Here is a 20568-nt window from a genome sequence, read left to right as displayed (position 1 = left end):
ATGCAACATTTCTCATACTGAATACTTAAAGGGCTGGTTCACCAACTAACCCCCCCTCCCCCCCCAAAAAGCCAAAAAAGCATATGTTTGCACTTATATCTAGTTGAATTTATTCATGTATATGGTTCCGTTTTCAAAGTCAGTTTTTAAAAAAATATTTTAATGTATTCATCTTGGTGAATGGTGCATGAAAAGAAAGATTTTAAAATATCATTTTTTTAAAGCAAATATTCACTATTGCATAAAAAGATCAGCATTTAAAAAATGTATATTTTATAAGAAACGGGCACAGTGAAAAATGTCAATGTTGAGATCTGTGGGTTATTGACCATAACAGCAAAGTGGTTTCTACAAAGATGTGTTTCTGTTGGATTTTCAAATAAGTTCATTTATTATCAGAAACCTAAAGATTAATAACTTCAGTAAATAAAGTCCAAACTACCTCCAGTGAAATATCACTAGAGGTAAGGAAGAAAATATGTTTTCAATAACTAATGAGTATGGAGAGGTAGTAAGGTCTTAGCACTTTTTGCTTATGTCTGCTACAGCTCTACTGGTGACTCTAATGGCATCTGCTTATAAATATACCTTTTTTTTCTCTTTCCAGACATACTTTAATGATAATATCCTCACGCTGATTCGAACGCTGGTAACAGGGGGAGCCACGCCAGAGCTGGAGGCTCTGCTGGCTGAAGAGAATGCTCTCAGAGGAGGCTACAGCACACCGCAAACTCTGGCCAACAGAGACAGGTGTCGCGTCGCCCAGCTAGCCCTCTACGACGGGCCATTTGCTGACTTAGGGGTAAGTGGATGTTTAAGTGCAGATGACACATTTTGCCACTACCCAGCAGCACACATCTGCCCACCTCTGCTGCTCCCGGGCCTTAATCTGATGTGAAGAACAGTGAACATGCAAAGCAAGCCTTAGTGGGTGGAGAGGGAAGATCGCTTTGAAGAGAACAATGAACCACCACCAAGGAAAAACCAGTTGGTTTTTCCTTGGTGGTGGTTCTAATTGGTTCCAACCTTGTTTTTAACAGGTACTGAAGTTTTTGTTGTTGTTGTTTTTTTTCTTGGATGAACTCTGGCATAATTTTACAACACTGCCAGTTTTTATTGCAGTCTGCTCTGCCAAAAGTTGGTGTTTACTGGCAAGCAAAAGACTGGTACAGAGCGCATGAATCTCACAACTTAACAATTCCATTTATTGTCCTAACCTGACTGACCTAACACACAATCATGGTTTCTTTGTTCTGTTGTTCACCAGGATGGCGGCTGCTATGGAGATTTATTCTGCAAAGCACTGAAGACATACAACATGCTGTGTTTCGGAATCTACAGATTAAGAGATGCACATCTCGGTGCACCAAGCCAATGTACAAAACGGTATGATACTTGCTTTTGCTCATTGACAAAATGAATATCTTGATGTAATAGAATGAATGATTACGCTTGTAGACTCCAGAGTACTGTTGTATATAGAGGCATTTGTATTAAATTCAGTGACTACAAGGTGTTCAGGTCTTGTGACGGCATAGCAAGCCCAAATCATCACCACTCCACCACCGTGCTTGACAGTTCGTCGAGGTGTTTGTGCTCATATTCTGGTATCCTGCATCCCTTCCAAATGAGCCATTTTTATTCAGTCTTTTTCTAATTGTGCAGTCATGAACTTTAACATTTAAAATACTAGCCAGAGCCCGCACAGTCTTAGATGTAGCTCTTGGGTTGTATGCCATTTTATGTCAAAGTTTCTCTGATCTTGGGGTGAATTTGCTGGGAGCTCCACTCCTGGGAAGATTCAGCTATTGTGTTAACATTTACCTGAATGCTCCAGACTGCAAACTGCGAAAACCCGTGCTTTTACAGAGTTGCTCACACTTGCTGATTTTCAGTTGCATTTGATTAGAAGCACCTGGCTGCTACTTATTAATTTAATCCCTCTAGAAAAGGTAAGGGTGTACTTAGAGGCCTGTGGAAACTTTGTTTTTTAACATGACTGTATATTCTTTTATGTTTAATTTTTAAATGTTGCAGTAAATGCTTTGCTGCTCTTTCATTGATGTATCTGAGTCTTATTGTCTGTAACATGTGTTTTCCGGCTAGGTATGTGATCACGAACCCTCCATACGAATTTGAACTGGTGCCCACCGACCTGATCTTCTGCCTAATGCAGTTCGACCACAACGCCGGCCAGTCCCGGACAAGTTTGTCCCACTCTTCCCACTCCTCCCATTCCTCCAGCAAAAAGAGCTCATCCGTGCACTCCATCCCCCCATCGAACCGGCAGAACCGCAGCAGCAAGACCCGGGAGTCCCGTGAAAAACAGAAGTACGCATACGCACATGTCCTGCAATCTGCCTGATTAGTGTTTTATACTCAACCTGTACAGTATGCTATAGGTGTGTGTGTGTGTGTTTGTGTGTGTAGACTGTGATGACACATGCACTGATGATTACTGTGTATTATGTGTTTGTGCTTTGCGTCCATGCCCTGTGTTTGTGTGTTTTGTTCATAATCATCTGCATGTGGTCTTCACTCTGACATCACTGCAGTCATAACATGGCATAAGCAAATTGGTAAACTCACTTTGTGGAGAACTGGGTTCATTTATTTGCCTCAAAGACTCGAGCCTCTTTTGTAAACAGTAAGGCCATTTGTTTGGATTAAACGGCCATTGTGGTTGGAAAGAAGATTACAGTAAAAAGCCCCAACCACAACTCACAATTCAGTATGTCGTTTGGTCTACCTGTTGTATTTGTCTTAATAGTTAGTTGTTTTGTGTCTATCTTGTAGTATTTGTGGAGTAAGTAACTGTTATGTGTTGGATATTTGTGCACATGATCAGCACACCTGGATCATGGATGTAATGTACTGTGATTTAGCTACTGTAGCTGATATTTATTATTAAGTTGATTTGACTTGACATTACAGATACTCATAAGATCATCCCTCATTAGCAGTGTTGATATTTTGTTAATCATGGTGCATCTGTACTGCTTTATTGCATGTCCATGTTGGTAGCCCTTTTGAGCAGGCTATTATTTCCTGTACTTTATTATTCACTCATAAGATTATTTTCAAATTTGGTGAAATATTTTTGACAATACTTGGTGTTTATTCCATATTTTCTCCCAAAATGAGCGTAATTTTCTTTTGACTTGGGAGAATAAAGTCATTTTTGAAGCGTGACATATTCTAAAAGCATGCAGATTTGTTACAATCGTACTCCAGAGCTGTTAAGGAGTAAAGGAAAAGTCCTGAATACATCTTGAAACGTAGATGTATTATATCAACCGAATGCTGTAATGACAACATGTACGCATAAGATAGACTGGTAGTCATTTGTTAGTTGTGTATTAACTGTAAATACGCCTCACTTACAGTAGATTACTTACCTCTCTTTCTGAAGTGCAACAAGGATGAATAGAATGGGCCAAGGTATGCAAGTTAACGATTCTGCATGACTTAGCAACCTTTTTACCTGGGGTTCTGATCATAACTATGTCCTCTGTGGATATTGTTATGATGAGGGGAGTTTGTTTTATTTCTTACGTTCTTCAGACGTTAAGTAAACCATGCCTCAGTTTAAGTTTTGCTTTCATCTGGAAAGCAAAATGTCTGCTGCTGCTCCTGCCTCCCTGCCATGATCAGGACCATTTCCACACTGCATGAGGTTGAGACAACCCCTACACCCTACCACCCCACCCCACCCTGCCCCACCCTGCCCTCCCCCTCCTTTGTGCCTCTATCTCAGTTATTTATTTCATGATATGATTTTTTTTCCTCTCTCCTACAGACAAAATCATCTTCCACATTTTTTCCCATTATCTATCATGCCTTCTTACGGTTTATTTGAACTTGAGATGGTTTGCATTGTGTGAGAGGTCTGTGTGTTTGCGCATCTTCCCTCCTATTGAATGCTATGAGACGACTGTAGCAGACTTTCAGATGTAAAATTTATCCTCTCATTTAGCACAGCAACTATGTTATTATAGCAGCATCAGCATGTACCGCAGAGCAACTACGTGTTGTAATACTGTACATACATGTACCATAGCTCACATGTAGGTCAGACTGATTCAAATCCCCCTGATGCAGCCAAATTGCTTACTTCTTCACAGAACTTTAAGAAAGTGTGTCCAGCCCTGTGCCATCGGTCACACTGCAAAAGTGGGAGGTGTGACCAATTTAGAGTTTAAATTGAAGGGGGAATATGAGTCTGTAAGTCTCCTCCTTGTAACCCTGCACGCCTGATATGGTGGTTTGAGGCGACATCACTAAGTTCACCGTATCAGCAGTAGACTCCGGAGAGAGATGGCAGACATCTTGCTTCACCTCAGGCACAATTCTACACATCAAATGTCTTTGCTGTAACACACAGCCCTGCAGCCTCAAGCTTGCTGACACACACACACACACACACACACACACACACACACACACACACACAAGCCCACACAAATGAATCTCTGCACATGCAGTCCTGCATGTAGACGAGCACTTTCACACATGCACACACACGCACGGATGCGTGCACAGGGTGTGCTCCACATCGCAAAGTTAAAATTTGATATTACAACTTCACCCAAAAGGAAGTGACATCTTGAATGGCATTGCAGTCGCCTGTGAAGTGCTGGGAGTGAGTTTACAAACTTCTGACAGCTGGCATACACACTTCCCTTTCCTCAGAAACACTGCTCTCATAGCCTACTTAAACATGAAGAGATTCTCTCCTAGATGACACATCCAACCCTCTCAAATCTCCTTCCTGCTCTCATGCTGACAGTGATTTTAAGAGCTCACTCTGAAATGTGACTGTTTAGGGTATGGTGCACTTTTTAAAATTATTAGCTAAACAACCAGATCACCCAAATCGCAAAAGACATTTTTTCTATAATTCCACTATCAGTAAATGGTCCTACAAAAAGTAAAGGTTTTATTGCATGGTATCTATTTCTTTGATTTCTGCGACCATCCAAATACAACACAAGTGAATAGAATTTCACAGCACTGACAATTTAGAGTTTACCACAAAAGGCACATTTTCCTGTTGATATTTGAAAAGATTAATTAAATTCAGTGTTTACAAGTACAAAGTACTGGTTCAGTTGTGGATCATCCTCTGGTTCCCTGTTATTCTGTCAATCCTAATCCACTATTATTTCTTTGTTTTTTCAGAGGAGATGAGCTATTTATTTGGTTTGTGTTTAGTTGGAGTAATTCAGGTTTATTGTGTGTGCTGAAAATTTGTTCAGATGCTGCACCTGAAAAGCACAGACAGTGGGACCTCTCTGGATAATAACAGTTTAATAACAGAACCCCAATATGTCTGTGAAGGTTCTCAGTCATCCAGGTCATCGTAGTCAAAGGAGTTTGCAAAGAAAAGCGTCTGGACTTCTTTAAGTTGCTTGAAGACGTTTCACCTCTCATCCGAGAAGCTTCTTCAGTTCTAAGGTCAAATGGCCGAGAGTCCCAGATTTAAACCAAGTGGGAGTATCCCCCCAAAGAGGGACAAAGGACCCCCTGGTGATCCTCTAATCACATGAGCCAAGGTGTGAAAGCGGGTGTGGGACCTAATCAGCCAGGGTTTCGGGTGTGCTCATTGTGAAACCTGGCCCCACCTTGTCATGTGAATTCCTGAGGTCAGATGGCCCAAGATGTGAGTGGGCATTAAGGCGTCTGGGGAGGGAACTCAAAACTGGATTATAGATGGCAGACAGTTGGTGTCGTAAACCACCGCCTCTGTTCAAAGATGGTCGCTCACAGTGGACATAGATGGCCTCTTTCACTCCTCTTTCAAACCATCTGTCCTCTCTGTCCAAAATGTGAACATTGGCATCCTCAAAAGAGTGACCTTTGTCCTTAAGATGCAGATGGACTGCTGAGTCTTGTCCTGTGGAGGTGGCTCTTCTATGTTGTGCCATGCGCTTGTGAAGTGGCTGTTTGGTCTCTCCAATGTAGAGGTCTGGGCATTCCTCGTTGCACTGTACAGCATACACCACGTTGTTAAGTATGCTGTATGCTGTACAGACGCTTTTCTTTGCAAACTCCTTTGACAACAGAACCCCAATTTTACCAAACAAGAAATACTGCATCCCTGCTTACAGCTAGGATCTTTTACCTCTTTTCCACCGACGTAGTGCTGGTGCAGAGCCAGTCCTCTCCTTTACCTTTTGAAATCCTGCTCAATTTTTAAGTGGCTTAATGGTAGAACATGGCATAGCTTCAAGTAGCAAATGCTTGGGTAACATCCATTTGAAAAAAGCTTTAATAGATGGCTGCCCCTCCCTGAGCCTGGTTCTGCCAGAGGTTTCTTCCTGTTAAAAAGGGAGTTTTTCCTTCCCACTGTTGCCAAAGTGCTTGCTCATAGGAGGTCATATTATTGTTGGATTTTTCTCTGTATGTATCATTGTAGGGTCTACCTTACAATATAAAGCACCTTAAGGTGACTGTTGTTGTGATTTGGCGCTGTATAAAGAAAATTAAACTGAATTGAATTGAAAATTGAATTAATAAGTAAAATCTGCAAACTGTATCTATGATTCAGTGAGATGTTTTTGCTTCACTGATGTCAGTGGTTCCATCTTTTGTACCAGCACATTTGTGCACACATGTGCTTATGCCACTTTTTAGGAATAGTGCCACTTTTTACATGAAAAAGCAATGAACCAGTTCAAGAGGACATGCTCATCAGCTAGCAACTTGTCATTCACAAGTTAGCCCATTTCTCAGTCAGGTCCTTGCACATTGCATTCAGTTTCACTACATGAAGAACAGGTTTCATAAGGGGACTAATTTAACCATTGTGTTAAATCTCAGTGCCAAAATCTGTCTTTTAAACTATGATCAGTAGGGTTAGGGCTGGTACCTTTTATATAATCTTTTATACTATGATCATGAGTGTGGCCAACCTTTGATGAGCAAGCTGTGTAGCAGAAAACCGGAATGCAAAAATTAAAAAAGCAAAAAATAGTTTAAAAATATTTTTCTTTGGTTTCTTTTTGTTTTCTAAACTTGATTTCACGCTTAAAAAAATCGGGACACAGACTTACTAAAAGCTATGCTGCATTCCCTCTTCTTTTAATACTCTAACCCTTTATTTGTCTCGGTGTGAACTGAGGAGATTCTGCTGTTTTCAAAGCAAAATGTTTCCTCATTTTTGCTGTTGTTAAGGGAAATTATCAAATATTTTCAATGGGTGATGGGACAGGCCGATAGGAAGGCCAGTTTAGTACAGATGGAGAGATGCTGTAGTACGTTAAGGAGCAGCTTTGGATCATCTTCCTACAATAAAAGGTCCATTTTAAAAATGGTGCTAAAAATGGTCTCATATGTTTTGTTTTTATTTCTTTTTTTGTTCCCTTCCCAACTTTTTTCTTAGCACCAGCACTTAATATTTTGTCTTTATTACTTTTATTTAAATAATGTTTAAATGACTTGCAAATTAATGTGTATATATTATTTATAGTGTGTGTATTTATTTTACACACCATATTTCTTAGAATGGTAAATCAGCCCCTGTAAAAATGTGTCAAATGTGTATTCTTGTAAATGGCAATGCATCTACATAGTTTTAATGATAATACCAAGATTTCTAAATATATTGCTATACCTTAATATTGTAAAGGCTTGATATTTAAATTCACCCAGATTTTTTTTCCTTCAATTTAAAAAAAAAAAAGTCCCACATTTGCTTCCACTCACACTGCCCTTGGCAATTTGAGGGTATTTATGTTGAATTTGAATCCACCCGTTCCACATCTTGAGTCTGGATGGTCAGAGGAATACACTCATTGGAGGTTTTATACAGACTATTTCTTTGCTATAAAGAGATTCTTAAAAAACAGAGTCTTTATTTAGACTATTTTTTAAGAATTGACAATACAGAGTCAACTGACATTGACTCTGAATTGTGGTGCCAGCAGAAATCTCTGAAATGGATGTCTCAAAATCTGGAAATAAAACCAAAACTATCCCAAAACAGGAGAAATGGTAAAAAAGAAACAGTTTTCTGTTTTGTAATTTGGGTGAGCAGATCCTGAAATATGCTTTAGTATGTACTGTATAGCATACTAGTCTGTTCTTCTTTTTTCTTTTGTCTTATCAGTCTTCACACAATTAATTAGAAATCTGATATAACATACCCACATAAATACAAAGTCAGTTATGGACAATGCCACCATATCAACTTCAGATTGGCTCAGGTCACCAGAAACCAAACTGAAAGTGGACCTTGCGGTTTGATGCTAACGACAAAGAATGCCATGCAAATCTTAATCTCACTTAAACTGAGGCAGTATGGTTGTAACTAAACCAGCATTGCATACTTTTTCTAACTAAACCCTTGTTTTCTTCCTCTCTCACGTTTTCCCCTTTAGAAAAGAAATGGTTTACAGATGAACCAGAAAATGCCTACCCAAGGAACATTCAGATCAAGCCCATGAGCACTCACATGGCCAACCAAGTCAACCAATACAAATCCACTAGTAGTCTGATTCCACCAATCAGAGAAGTTGAAGATGAATGCTGAACACCAGGCTTTCTTGCTGACTCACCAGACATCTGTACGCTCTTTACGAAAGAGATTGGAAGAGATCACCAAAGGAGGGATGATGATGATGATGATGACAGAGGTGGTGAAGATTGACACATTTCTCCTCACTCATTCTTCTAATTGAGGGTTGGACAGGAACCCAGACTGGGAAGGGACCTCCTATGTGTATATGTTTAATGTTACTTCCATGCTCTTGGACATTTGTTTTATTTATTTATGTGTCCGTAGAAATGTACATAATGACAATCAAATAAGGATTGTACAGCCCCTTCCCTCTAGCACTTTTTGGAATTATTTTGAGAGTTGACGGAAAAAAAAAGAAGAGTACTTCCTGTAATTCTTTGCAATAGTTCACCTCTTCATGTGACCAGACTCCATGGCTGAGGTGACTGGTTATTGGAGGATGAGGGTTGCAGCGATAAACTGATCATATCATCTCCCAAAGATTCACTCAGTTGCGTCACATCAAACCGGCTGGGTTCATCGCCGTCATATCTCCCGTCTGCTTCTGTTCTATTTGCACTAAAACTGAACGAGTTTCTTTCCACAGAACAACTGGAAACATCAACACCCCCACCTCCCCACGCCACCTCTGAGTAAAGAGTCACTGAGGAGATGACGGAGGAAGGGAAAGGAGGAAGGGCTGCTCGGCTTTGGAGGCATACTAATTTTGTTCTCAGTTTGTTACTCATCGTGTCATTGCTTTAAGGTTTTGCTGTTTCACCTTGACTCGCCATGTTGAGTGAGATCATTCCAGGCCTGAAAACAAAAAACAACAAAAAAAAGGAAATCAAATATTGCAAATTGGTAATCTAAAAACTCAAGACAATGGTGCAGTGTTGGTGCATGCTGGCTGGAAGGAGAGCCCGAGTCTTCTGCTGATGTGTCAGATACCTGTGCTTGAGCCCAGTAGATATCACGGTTGATCAGCCTGAATACATGAAAAGGATAAAAAAAAAAAAAAAACAACAACAAAAACCTGCTCTGTCCTTCATGCATTCAGGTTTATGTATAAACTGTGTGTATGTGTGTGTCGTATTACAGCCACTTGTCCTTCTGATGCTGCACTGTCACTCCCCACCAACACTGATTTGTATGTGATGAAGCACCTTTGAGGGAACAGCATGTTTGAAAAAAAAAAAAAAAAAGAGTCACAATAGACACAAACAGTAGGAGATCATAAATCACTTGGATATACTAACAAAGGCATTGAGTTGCATCCAAAACCAAACCAAAATAGCCAACTATGATTGAGCGTATCTAACATGAACAGCAGCTGCATGGCGTTATAACTGTAACAGCACTGGGATCACTCAGCAAAGTGGTGTATTGCCTGTAACATAAAGTTAATATATGAGGAAAGAAATGCCACATGTTGCGTAATAGTGGGCATCAGTGGGTCCTCCTTTGATCGGAGCAACTGCCTGGCACGGGGTTGGCACAGAGGCAGTAAAGAGCTTGGATGTTCTCTGTTGCCAGCCCAGATGTCGCACGCCAAGCTGCTGTGTTCAGTCCTCGAACACGAGGAAATGCTCAAGCATAGTTGGTGGAAATGCAACAAATGCCACAGGCATAAGGACAAGGAAGTGGAACGTGCTCGGGTGCAACATGAGTGTATTTTCTGTATGCTAACGCGCCTATATATCCAAATGAGGCTGCTGCACGGACGGAGGATTGACCCGGTAGCCTCGTACTCCTAATGGTCAACCTTGTCCAAGGAAAAAAAAGTAGTGGGATTTATACATTTCAGCATAATTATTTTATATCCATAAACATAATCAATTTGTACTTATTTTTCTAGTCAAGAGCAAAGCTAAAAGTACTTTAGGAGAAGACTGAATTGATATATTTAATTACAACTACATATCAAAAGATTTTATGTTGGACTGTCACTTTATGTCACGTATACTAAAACAAATGATTATTTTTTTAATCACCCTAGCCCCTCTCTGACAGACTGCATCACTCTGGAGCTAACATAGCTTAGACTAGCTTGCATTGTGAAAACATCTTCAGCTTGGCAGCTCAGCTCTGTTGAGTGCTTGTAGAAATAAATTTAGGCTAATCGGAAGCCTCCTTTGGTTGCACAGATGCAGTGTCTACTAAATAATGTGTCTACTACTAAGCGTCCCTTGCTGAGAACATGCATAAAGGGAAGAAAGGCGTAAAGGAGTTGTGTTTTGGGGGAGGGGGTAAATGTACTTAACTAAGGAGTGGATTAGAATGGTTAATAATGACGGGATGAATAGAAAGTTTCTCCCACTGTGTGCAGACCAGAACCGAACGACCTTTATTAGATGACTGTGACCTAAATTAGGTCCCTAGCATGGAGTAGGAGTGTGTACACTACCGCACAGTGTGCTGGTATTTTCCACAGAATATGACCGGGACACGCTGTTCGTTTATTACAGTGATCCTCCTCTATAGATTGTAAAGAGAACGTCATTCTGAAAATAGAAAACAATTTTGGAAAATGGAAAAGATGATACTGTGCTAAATATGTTTGTGTAAACTCAACCCATGATATAGATCACATTTCTTTCTCAATCAAAATGATCTGAGCCTCAGTGTCCGTCTATTGGGTGTGGTACAACTATGCTGAAGCCTCATACACATTGTCCTGAAGTGAACTTTTGAACTGTGATTACATCGTTGTCACACATTGTAGCAAATAGGTTTCTTTTCGGAAAAATATGTGAGTAAAATGTACGTATAATTGGGTTGTTAACGGCATACTTTATAGCCTGAACTTTAAGGAATTAATATTTGGTAACGTCGGTCACTCATTCTACATAAAAATCGACAAACTGATTGTTCTGTTGAGGAAAAAAAAAGATGAATATGTATCTCAAAAAAATAAAAGATCTTGGTTTATTGTAGGAATGCGGAGACTATTCAAGTACTGTATGTGGCACATGGATAGGTTAGGCAGAATTTGATCAGCCATCACGAAGATGGAAGGTAGCACCAATTCAGCAATTATCGAAAGACAGGACATCCTTCGTTTTCCTGTTTCTATTACTTTGCTTTGTAACAGGGTTTACATTCCATTTTGTCAGCTCATCATTATCTGTCACAAACTGTCACAACTGCTTCTTATTTGTTTACAGAATATTTTTGAGGCACTTAAACATAGCAAAGTGGTACATGCTGCAAACCGGCATAAACTCACAAAGTAATGCACCATTTACTTTCATTATACTTGATTACTGTGCTTTTTTTTTTTTTTTTAGACCTGAACCCTCATTGCACAACTCATTCAGGCTGGCATTACTCACAACACTGGACTGAGATGTCTCTCCTTCCTACATCTTTTCAGATGTTCTTTGCATTGTATACCTCTAAAGTTTTTAGAGTGTTTTTTTTTGAAGTGCCATGAAGAGTTCAGTTGAGCAGGCATCCTTCAGTCATTCAGGGACACAGGCTTCCTTTAAGGGAGTCCACGTGTTTTCCACTGTGAGAATAAAGTCTTGTACTGACATGGAGAACATCCAAGCCATCAATGCCTCCATGCCAGTATAGTGCCAGGCAGTGCAGGAGGTCAAGAGGAGGGCCCATATTAAGTCCCACTAAAGCGAAAAGTGGCATACAGGAGGCCCGAGGGGCTGATGGGGCAGATGGATACAAGCTTCAGTCAATAAATCACACATGTCCTATCTGCCAGATGCTTTGTTAAAGGTTAGCAGGTTGTGTCATACAGTGTAATGAGATATGGATGACTGAAAGATGCAGAGATGTGTTGTTATCCACTGAACAAATCAAAAGACTGACGCGTCATATGTTACTGTTACAGTATGTTGCATTATTTTTGTTAATCTATTTTTTTGCTGTAAAGGATGGAAATAGAAACTTATTTGCTGGGAAATGTACTAGATATATAATAGAACATAAAATACTTATGGGGATAGGAGGTGGGTCTCAAGTCTTAATAATACATGAAAACTGCATTCAGCTTTTTTTTTTTTAAGAAAACTTGCTTTTTTTGGCTGCCTATCAGTTCAGGAAGAATTCAAGATATTGCTCTTGTTTATCACAGATAGGATTTCTTAGTACATCATCATTGCAGCAAACGGAAGTTTGACACAGCAGTCTAATTAGTTTGGATGCGTTCAAGATGTGATGGATAAATGGATTATTTGATGGTGCTGAGTTGATCTACCTGACTCTGTCAAATATAATCTGCTGATAAATATACTGTCTTGTACAAAAAAATTGTACATAGATTGTACATGGTTTCTTTTTGTATTTTTTCTCAAATTAAAATGGATGTATTTGTGTTCTAAACCTGGACATTCTCCTAATTGTTTAGAAAAATTCCAGCTACAAACAGCAGTTCTCAGTTATGAACTATACAATTATATATTTGGAATGACCATAAATAGAAAGTGATACAGTACATATACAACTATTACATGCAGTTTATACTTGTAAACAATGTCCATACGTTAAATAATGTTATACACTTGCGAACACTTTATTAGGTACATCTTGGTAGTACTAGGCCACCTTTTGCCTTCAGTACTGTTTTAAGTCTTCATAGCATAGATTTAGATCCTATGTGAACTGTAGCCTCAATTTCCTGTTCTTAGTTAACAAGAGTGGTACCCATTGTTGTCTTCTGCTAGTGGAGCCCATCTGCTTCAGGGTTCAACATGTTGAGCATTTGGAGACACTCTTCTCCATAGCTTGGTTGCTGTGTGTGGGTATTTGACTGTTGCCTTCCTATCAGTTTGAAGCAGTACGGACATTTTTCTCTGACCTTCTCTGACAAGGAATTTTCTTCCAGAGAACTGTTGCTTGGACCATTCTCAGAGGTGGTTATTTGGGAAATTCCCAGTAGATCAAGAATTTCTGAAATATTCAAAATAGTCTGTCCAGCACTAACAACCGTATTATGTTCAAAGTCACTTAAATCACCTGTTTGCCCCCATTCTGATGGTTTGAACTTCAGCAGGTCATCTTGACCATGTCTAGATACACAGGTTCAATTTGATTGTCTGATTAAATTCTGTGTTAACAAGCAGTTAAACCGGTTTGTCAGGTGTACCTAACAAAGGAGCTGGTGAGTCTATTTCAGTAGCAGGCTCAGAAACTCAGCTAACCTGCTTCATCGGGTCTGTATTGGGGTGTTTTGATCTGATTTAAGCAATAATTGACTGATAACATAAGCAAACATCCCTCAAAATTTTTACCATATATTAATTAATCTTTGGCTCTTTTCCACAATGTGTCTTTTGCTTCTCCTCCTTTAGTCTGGTTCTGCTGGAAGTTTCTTCCTGTTAAAAGGGAGTATCTGCATCTGATTGTTGGGGCTTTCTGTCTGATACTGCAGTCTTTACCTTACATTATAAAGCTTCTGGAGGTGATTGAAAGTTTAGTAAGCCTTCCAACACAGTGCTTTCTATTAGATACACCGAAATCTCGTATTAGTCTGATAGGTGTCCATTCTGTGCAGTGTTTGCACAACTCTGTTTGCAAATGAGAAAAAATGCTCAGACCAAACCAACACCACTCCAGCCAACAACATGAAGCGTTGTGCATGTTCGTGCACAACATCAAATATGACCACCATCAGTCTACCCACATGCCAAATTATCTCTCTAAACATGTACAATACAGTTGAAAAAGACCCAGCCCCTGACCTTGACTATGAACAGGAGACACCTGAGATGAATACAAACTGTATTTTACCAAACCTCACCCTGCCGAGGGGTCGGTGACCCTGCCGTCCAAGTCCCACCACCAATCGCTTATCCTCTGAGTCTGGCATTAGTCTTGATTTACGTTTACTGACACGCTATTAGCTGCTCCATCACTTTCACCTGCCACACTGTCAATCAATGAGGATCCACACAGTGATGGGTGGGAATAGCATTCTGTCCACAGTAGCTCGTATATCTCCGCCAAGACAGTGACAGTGGATGAGTAAAGGACATCATACCAGGTATCTCGCTGTGCTGTCATGTCAGCGCTGTGGATGTGCGCCACATCAGGATGTGTAGCATCTTAATGTGGATTTGGCTTGCAGATACAGTTATTATAGAAGCGACTGATTTATTGAGGGAGTAATCCTCTTTCTCGCTGTTAGAGCTACGACATGTCAAAGCGAAGCCCGCACCTTGACGAGCATGTCATTAAACAGCGCTAAAGTTGGAGGATTTTTAACCTTTCTGTAATGCAGTAATTTTCCAACTCCAATAATCTGTTTAGATATACACTGCAGTGAACACTGTGCTGCCCGTGTCAAGGGTACGGAGATATCTCCCGAGAATCCTTCAAACATCATGAGCAGCACCAATTCTGAGGTGTTATGATGTGTCAGGATGACTTCTCAGACAACGAGCCACTCTTATCTCATAGCTAGAAATCAGTGGACATCTCATAAGTCTCCGAGCCCTGCCCTCCTTCCCCTCCTCCTCCTTCTCCTCAGCTGAAGTGTGCAATTTCACACTCCAACGTCAAACAGGCGGTCAGAAAGAGAACGTATGACCCACCCTGGCATTTGTCCTCATTTCTCTCTCAAATGTGCAAACACTATTACCCTTGGGTTATCTTAAGTGGTGTGGTGAAGAATCCCGGCCTCTCTCCTCTCTTCTCCATGCCAGACACCCAGACATCAAAACACGACAAGCGGTACGGACAGAGCGGGGATAAAAGACAGAGTGAGGCAGGAGGGGAAAGCGATGGAAATGGAGCAGATGTTTGTGCGGCTGCTGATTTGTGGCCTGATAAGGGTGCTACACAGGCAGCTGGAATTGATGGCTTGTTAGTGAGGACGGGCCCCTCTGTGAGATGTTTTCAAAATGATTGATTTACAATAAAGTGGCTCCGGGTGTGTGCATGCAGGCAGAACTGATGCAGATCGATCCCACTGAAATTGATTGATCAGCCATTTAGGTTGGCAGTGTGTTTACTGAACAAAAACGAGCAGGACTCTCCTCCCAGCTCCCCCCCTCCACCCCCACCCAACTCTCCATAAAGCAGAGGAGAAATGCCACCTCTGGGCCTGTCTCATTTCTCTGGAGGTGGCAACAAAAACAAGCCCTATCAGAATATGAACCATAAAAATGTAATCATACAGTGAGAAATACTGGCATAAACGTTTACGATTGTGTACTTTATTCTCCTATCAACGTGTCCTTCTGTGACTTGGAGATACTATGCCTTTAAAAATAATGACTTACCTGCTCTATGCAAAGGGAGGGAATACTGTTTGCCTTATCTCAGTGTCACATTGAGACTTTCAGAGGGAGGCATAGAAATAACTAATAACAGTGGATTTCAGTAAACAAGCAGCACATTCTCAGCCATACTTAAAGCTGACACACCAGCAACCTTTAGCCTACCTGTTTTAGTATCACTCACATGCCTATCATACATAATGTAGAACAGCCCTCAAGTGTTAAAGTGCCTCGTATATGGCAATTTTTCCAAACGGCACATACAAGGGTCTCCGTGTACATTTTATAAGGAGTTTTACTGATGGATAAAGCACAGGGACAATGTTTACCATGTGACCTCTGTGACTTTTCTTTACTTCCTCTTTGCCAAAACAAACCTCTCCACCAGCCAGCTAAGGACTTAAATCACCTGTCCTCGCACGCCTCATCCTGTTATTTGGATAATTGCCAACAAGAGCAAGCTTTTCCATTCTCAGGACGGCGTGTGGTGGCCCCATCATGTTCCTTATTAACAATTTTACACACTTCGTCGCAGCGAGAGGGTGTCAGAATGCCAATAATATTTACCGTCTGGTGTGCGGGCTATTCAAGGGAGGCTGAGTGTTGCTGATTGCCCTGACAGAAGCTGACAGCACCCTGAACCTGAGATCCCTGCAAATAAACTCAGCAGAGTGTCGTTTTTTCACCTTCTTCTTCTTTTTAAGGAACCAGGGTGTGCCTTTAGACATGAACCAGACGATGGAGCACCACACCGATGCTGTTTATGCTTCTTTTAGCTACTTCTTTTAAACATTCATTGACTAATAGAAGATATATGAATATATCTGTAGATATATATATCATTATCCCCTTGATGTCATAACGGGCCGTTTAGCAAACCAGTGACCTGCAGGTTTAAAATAATTTTCTAAAAAGAGCTCGAAGGCAAGCACATGAAACAGCTGTCGTGGGATTATTGAACCATCTCAGTCAATCCAACCACTGTGTAACAGTTTCCATAACATTGACACAAAGGCTGTCAACACCATTTAGAGCTTCTACCTTTTGACCCCTGAACCGTTTAACATCACGGTCAAGCACGGTACAGTATCCAAACATCTGGTTATAGTAGGGCACCTCAAACATATCGATATCGATAAGTGTGGCTGTGTGTGTGTTTGTTTGTTTGTTTGTGTGACAGAGAAAGAAAAGGAAAAAATCCAAAGACCGAACCCTGTCCCAATTCTACTGTGATAATAGTTTCCATGACGATGAGGCATGCTCAGCACATCACTTGTGGCCCAGATAAACAGTGATCCTTTACAAAAACAAGAAGGTCATTACAGCAGCTTGTCAAATCAATGCCCAGTGTGTCCAAGTTGATTAAGACATCTCCCCTCAGCTCTGACACTCCGTCAATAGCAGCAGGCGCACAATGCTGTGACGGAGGGGGGTTGGGGGTGTTGGTGATAGTCTATGGCGGAGAGAGTGTGTATGTGCGGAAGGGGGGTTGGTGAGGTGGGGGATATTCCAGCTTTCTCCTTACACACACACACACACACACACACACACACACACACACACACACACACACACACACACCTACACAAATACACGCACAGTACTCAGATGATTGGAGTGAAATAGCCATCAGTCAGGGAGGCGAGGTGGACTAATGATTCCCTGTGCTGCCTATTAGAACTACATGACAACTCAATCCTGCTCACGGAAAGAGAAATGGAGGAGAGAGTTTGTTGGGATGGAAAGTGAGGGGGGGAGGCAAGGAAGGGTGAATGAAGGGAACGCAGAAGAGAAAGGAGGAATAGAAAAAGTGACCTTGTAGCGGCATCATTTGAGGCTGAATTAAATTGGCAAGAGCAGCTAATCTTTACCTGGGGGCGATTAACAGAATTAAAGGAGAACAACAAAGGCACAGGGGTTGGCGTTTCTCTTCTTTTTTCCCTGGCTGCCACTGCCATTTGTAATTTGTGTTGAATGTCCTCCTCTGGAAAACTTGGCGAATCTTCCTCTCTAAGCCTGTCATGGATGGTTGGTTTTTCTATCTGACACACAAACAATAACAGACTCAGATATGTGGTTGGCTGTCATTACATGACTTCCCGTGAAATCAAGACTGTGTCGTCAAGTCAGCTTGTTTTTCAGTGTTAAAGACTTGCATTTTGATATTATTAATAATAGACTGGCATACATTTGATTATTTTCTTATTAGGCAAAAGTGGAAAACTTGAGCACTGTTGTCTTCAGCTGTGTACTCGTAGTTCCAAACTTTTCCCTCGTTGTAATAAAAGGGGATTATATTAGTAGGAAGTGAATTACTTCAAGTTTAGCCTCTGCACTCAGCATCTCTTTTCTCACAGACTAATCAATATGTTTGGAAAGACAGACAAGGTTAGGCCTATCAGCCAGTTTGACACACAGAGAGAAAGCATTGCTGATACCCAAATGCGCAGGTTCACAGCTGAAGTTTACCCACACATAGAAGAGAATCACAACTAATAAACCTTTAGCTCAAGGATACTTGAACCAGCTCTTGTAAATGGATCAATTTTTTGTGCTATTGGCATTTAATCACCATATGCATATCTCAAATAGTGTATGATTTGTATTGTTTGTTGTGAGAACACCTCAACATTGCCTGACTCTTACTTCACCTGCATGGCAAAAATGTGTGCGATCCAGAAATAAGAATCTCAGCAACCAGGACAGGAAAGCATTAAAATTTTTACAGGTATCCACGATCATGCAGTGATGGAGGTGAACTTGAGCTTTACAAAAGCCAGTGTAAGAACTGCAAAGAATTTGCTCCAACAAGTTGATTAACTGTAGTAAGTGCTTCATAACTCCTTGGAGTTGTGCTTTTGCCTTTTTGGCTCTTGTCTTCTTGAATGTGAGGCTATAGATATGTGATGCATCACTGTATCATGAAACTATATTTGGTGTGGCCAACATAATTTTACAATTACTTGACTTTTAATCTCGCATTGCTAACTTAATGACCAAATACCTGCAAACTATAATTTCAACCTATACTATGTGTTTGATGCTAACTGAGAAAAGTCAGCATGCTAACATGCAAAACTAGGACAACAAAAATAGTAAACATTAAGCCTACATGTTAAATATACTAACAATATGATAGTGGACACGTTATTTTAACATAGCAGCTAAGTCATGTCTGTCTCACTGATTTAAGTTCAGTTTTCTTATAAGTTTGTTTTTACTTAGTAACTTGTTGCTGTGAGACTGGGGTGTGACGCCATGATCGACATCTGCAGTCATGATGAAACTTAAACATCTGTCTTTGGGAACTTCAGTAAACTGGACTAATCAACGTAAGGATTCTGAGGAATCACAGTACATTCTGTGTTTTGTAAGCTTATCTGCGAATTAACATCCCTAGCTAGCTAGCTAAGGGCAGTAGTTAGCCATCAGAAGTAGCTGTGGCATTGTGCTCTTTCATTCTAGAATATAATTACTACACAGGAATTATTGACATAATGTTTTTTGTCTTTTCATGCAGACATTGGTCTCAACAAAAAACAAATCATCACATTAGTACAGGTATAGTTTCTAATTGGTAACATTTGTTAAATGGATTGATCTCTGGTTGCTGTAATGCTGCTAGCCTGTTATTGTGTAGATATGTTTTTGTACATTCTTTTTGATTTATTTTAAAAATGTTTAAATTACCAAAATTAAATTTAACCCCTCCTTAAATGATTTATTTGATTTGACTACATCTCTCAGTATGATTAGGATTTGGTTAGTTTGTAGTTTGACATATTCAACCGTTTTAGCATTTTTATCACTTTAAATGTGCTTCCTTTAAAAAAAAAAATTAAAAAAAATCATTAAATTAACTTATTAGAAATGGTTAGTTGAAATAAAATATTAATAAAAACAAAATAAATAAATAGAAATCTACATATTGGCAATCCAAAAGGAAGAAAAAGAAAAACATGGGCTACTTAAAACCTGAGCTCCCAGCTACTGACCACCATTATTGTTTCCATAAAAGCAAGACTGGCTGCAGTAAATAGTGCCTCACCTCCAGAGTATTCATGATTCAAGGATTTCATTTGTGCTACGCCATACCCCAAGGAGGCTGGCTGGATCTCCATGTCTTTAAGACTCACCCACAAACGGATTTCCCTCACCTTTTCCTCACAATTACTCACAGCCGTGTGTCAAAATTCGACTGCCTCTGTATGTCACTGTCATCGGCCAAGGCCAAGTCGAGCCATTTTAAAGACTGCCCTCCAGAGGACCCCAGAGATAGGCTCAGAGTGCCGCAGGAAATACCACAGAGTCTGACATACAGCACGGCACACTTGTCCCTCAGGTCACACCACCGCGGGGCCCATAATATGTGTATTCATATGAAATGTATGAGCATTGTTTACAGTTCAAAACACGTTCATGGGAAATATTCTCTTAGATTTTGATTTTTTTTGGGGGGAGGGTTAATTTCTGCATCCATCCGAAGGAGCCATTTGAGTGAAAGAGCATGATGCCACGGATACTGTAGGTACACATCACTTCATTGTACAGTACACTGCTTGTTCAAGTATTCTCTTGTGCCTCAATGGAGTCATACAGAATTGGCCATGTGAGAAAACCAGCCATTTCTCCTGGGGGCTTTTTTTTTTCCTGGTTCCTTTTCACGTCCACTTGTTAGATAAACACAGACGCGATTCAACACAATCAGCACTTCCACCCTCGGGACCTGATAGAAGAAGTAAATGCCAATATTTCCAGGAATTTCCTTTGCAATGTTTGATTGTTCTATTCAAGCATGTAAGGTCTAGCATCTCAAATGAGCAGAGACGC

General features: G+C 40.4%; 1 protein-coding gene across 12 annotated transcripts in view; it reads left to right on the top strand.

Annotated features, from left to right (window-relative positions):
* kcnma1a (potassium large conductance calcium-activated channel, subfamily M, alpha member 1a) overlaps positions 1–12841 on the top strand; it is a 151731-nt gene extending 138890 nt beyond the window's left edge. For 8 of the 12 annotated variants that reach the window (XM_063490834.1, XM_063490843.1, XM_063490833.1 and 5 more), the window contains 5 exons: positions 608–802; positions 1268–1386; positions 2107–2331; positions 3413–3441; positions 8382–12841. In XM_063490834.1, coding sequence (XP_063346904.1) covers positions 608–802; positions 1268–1386; positions 2107–2331; positions 3413–3441; positions 8382–8533 — 720 coding nt within the window. In that variant the 3' untranslated portion in view covers positions 8534–12841. The remainder of the gene's footprint in view (positions 1–607; positions 803–1267; positions 1387–2106; positions 2332–3412; positions 3442–8381) is intronic. The other 4 variants (XM_063490839.1, XM_063490838.1, XM_063490837.1 and 1 more) reach the window with 1 other exon arrangement.
* The last annotated feature ends 7727 nt before the right edge of the window (positions 12842–20568 follow it).

The sequence above is a fragment of the Pelmatolapia mariae genome, linkage group LG13 (genome assembly GCF_036321145.2).
Source record: "Pelmatolapia mariae isolate MD_Pm_ZW linkage group LG13, Pm_UMD_F_2, whole genome shotgun sequence".
NCBI lineage: Eukaryota > Metazoa > Chordata > Actinopteri > Cichliformes > Cichlidae > Pelmatolapia > Pelmatolapia mariae.
This window is presented reverse-complemented; position numbering and strand designations above follow the sequence as displayed.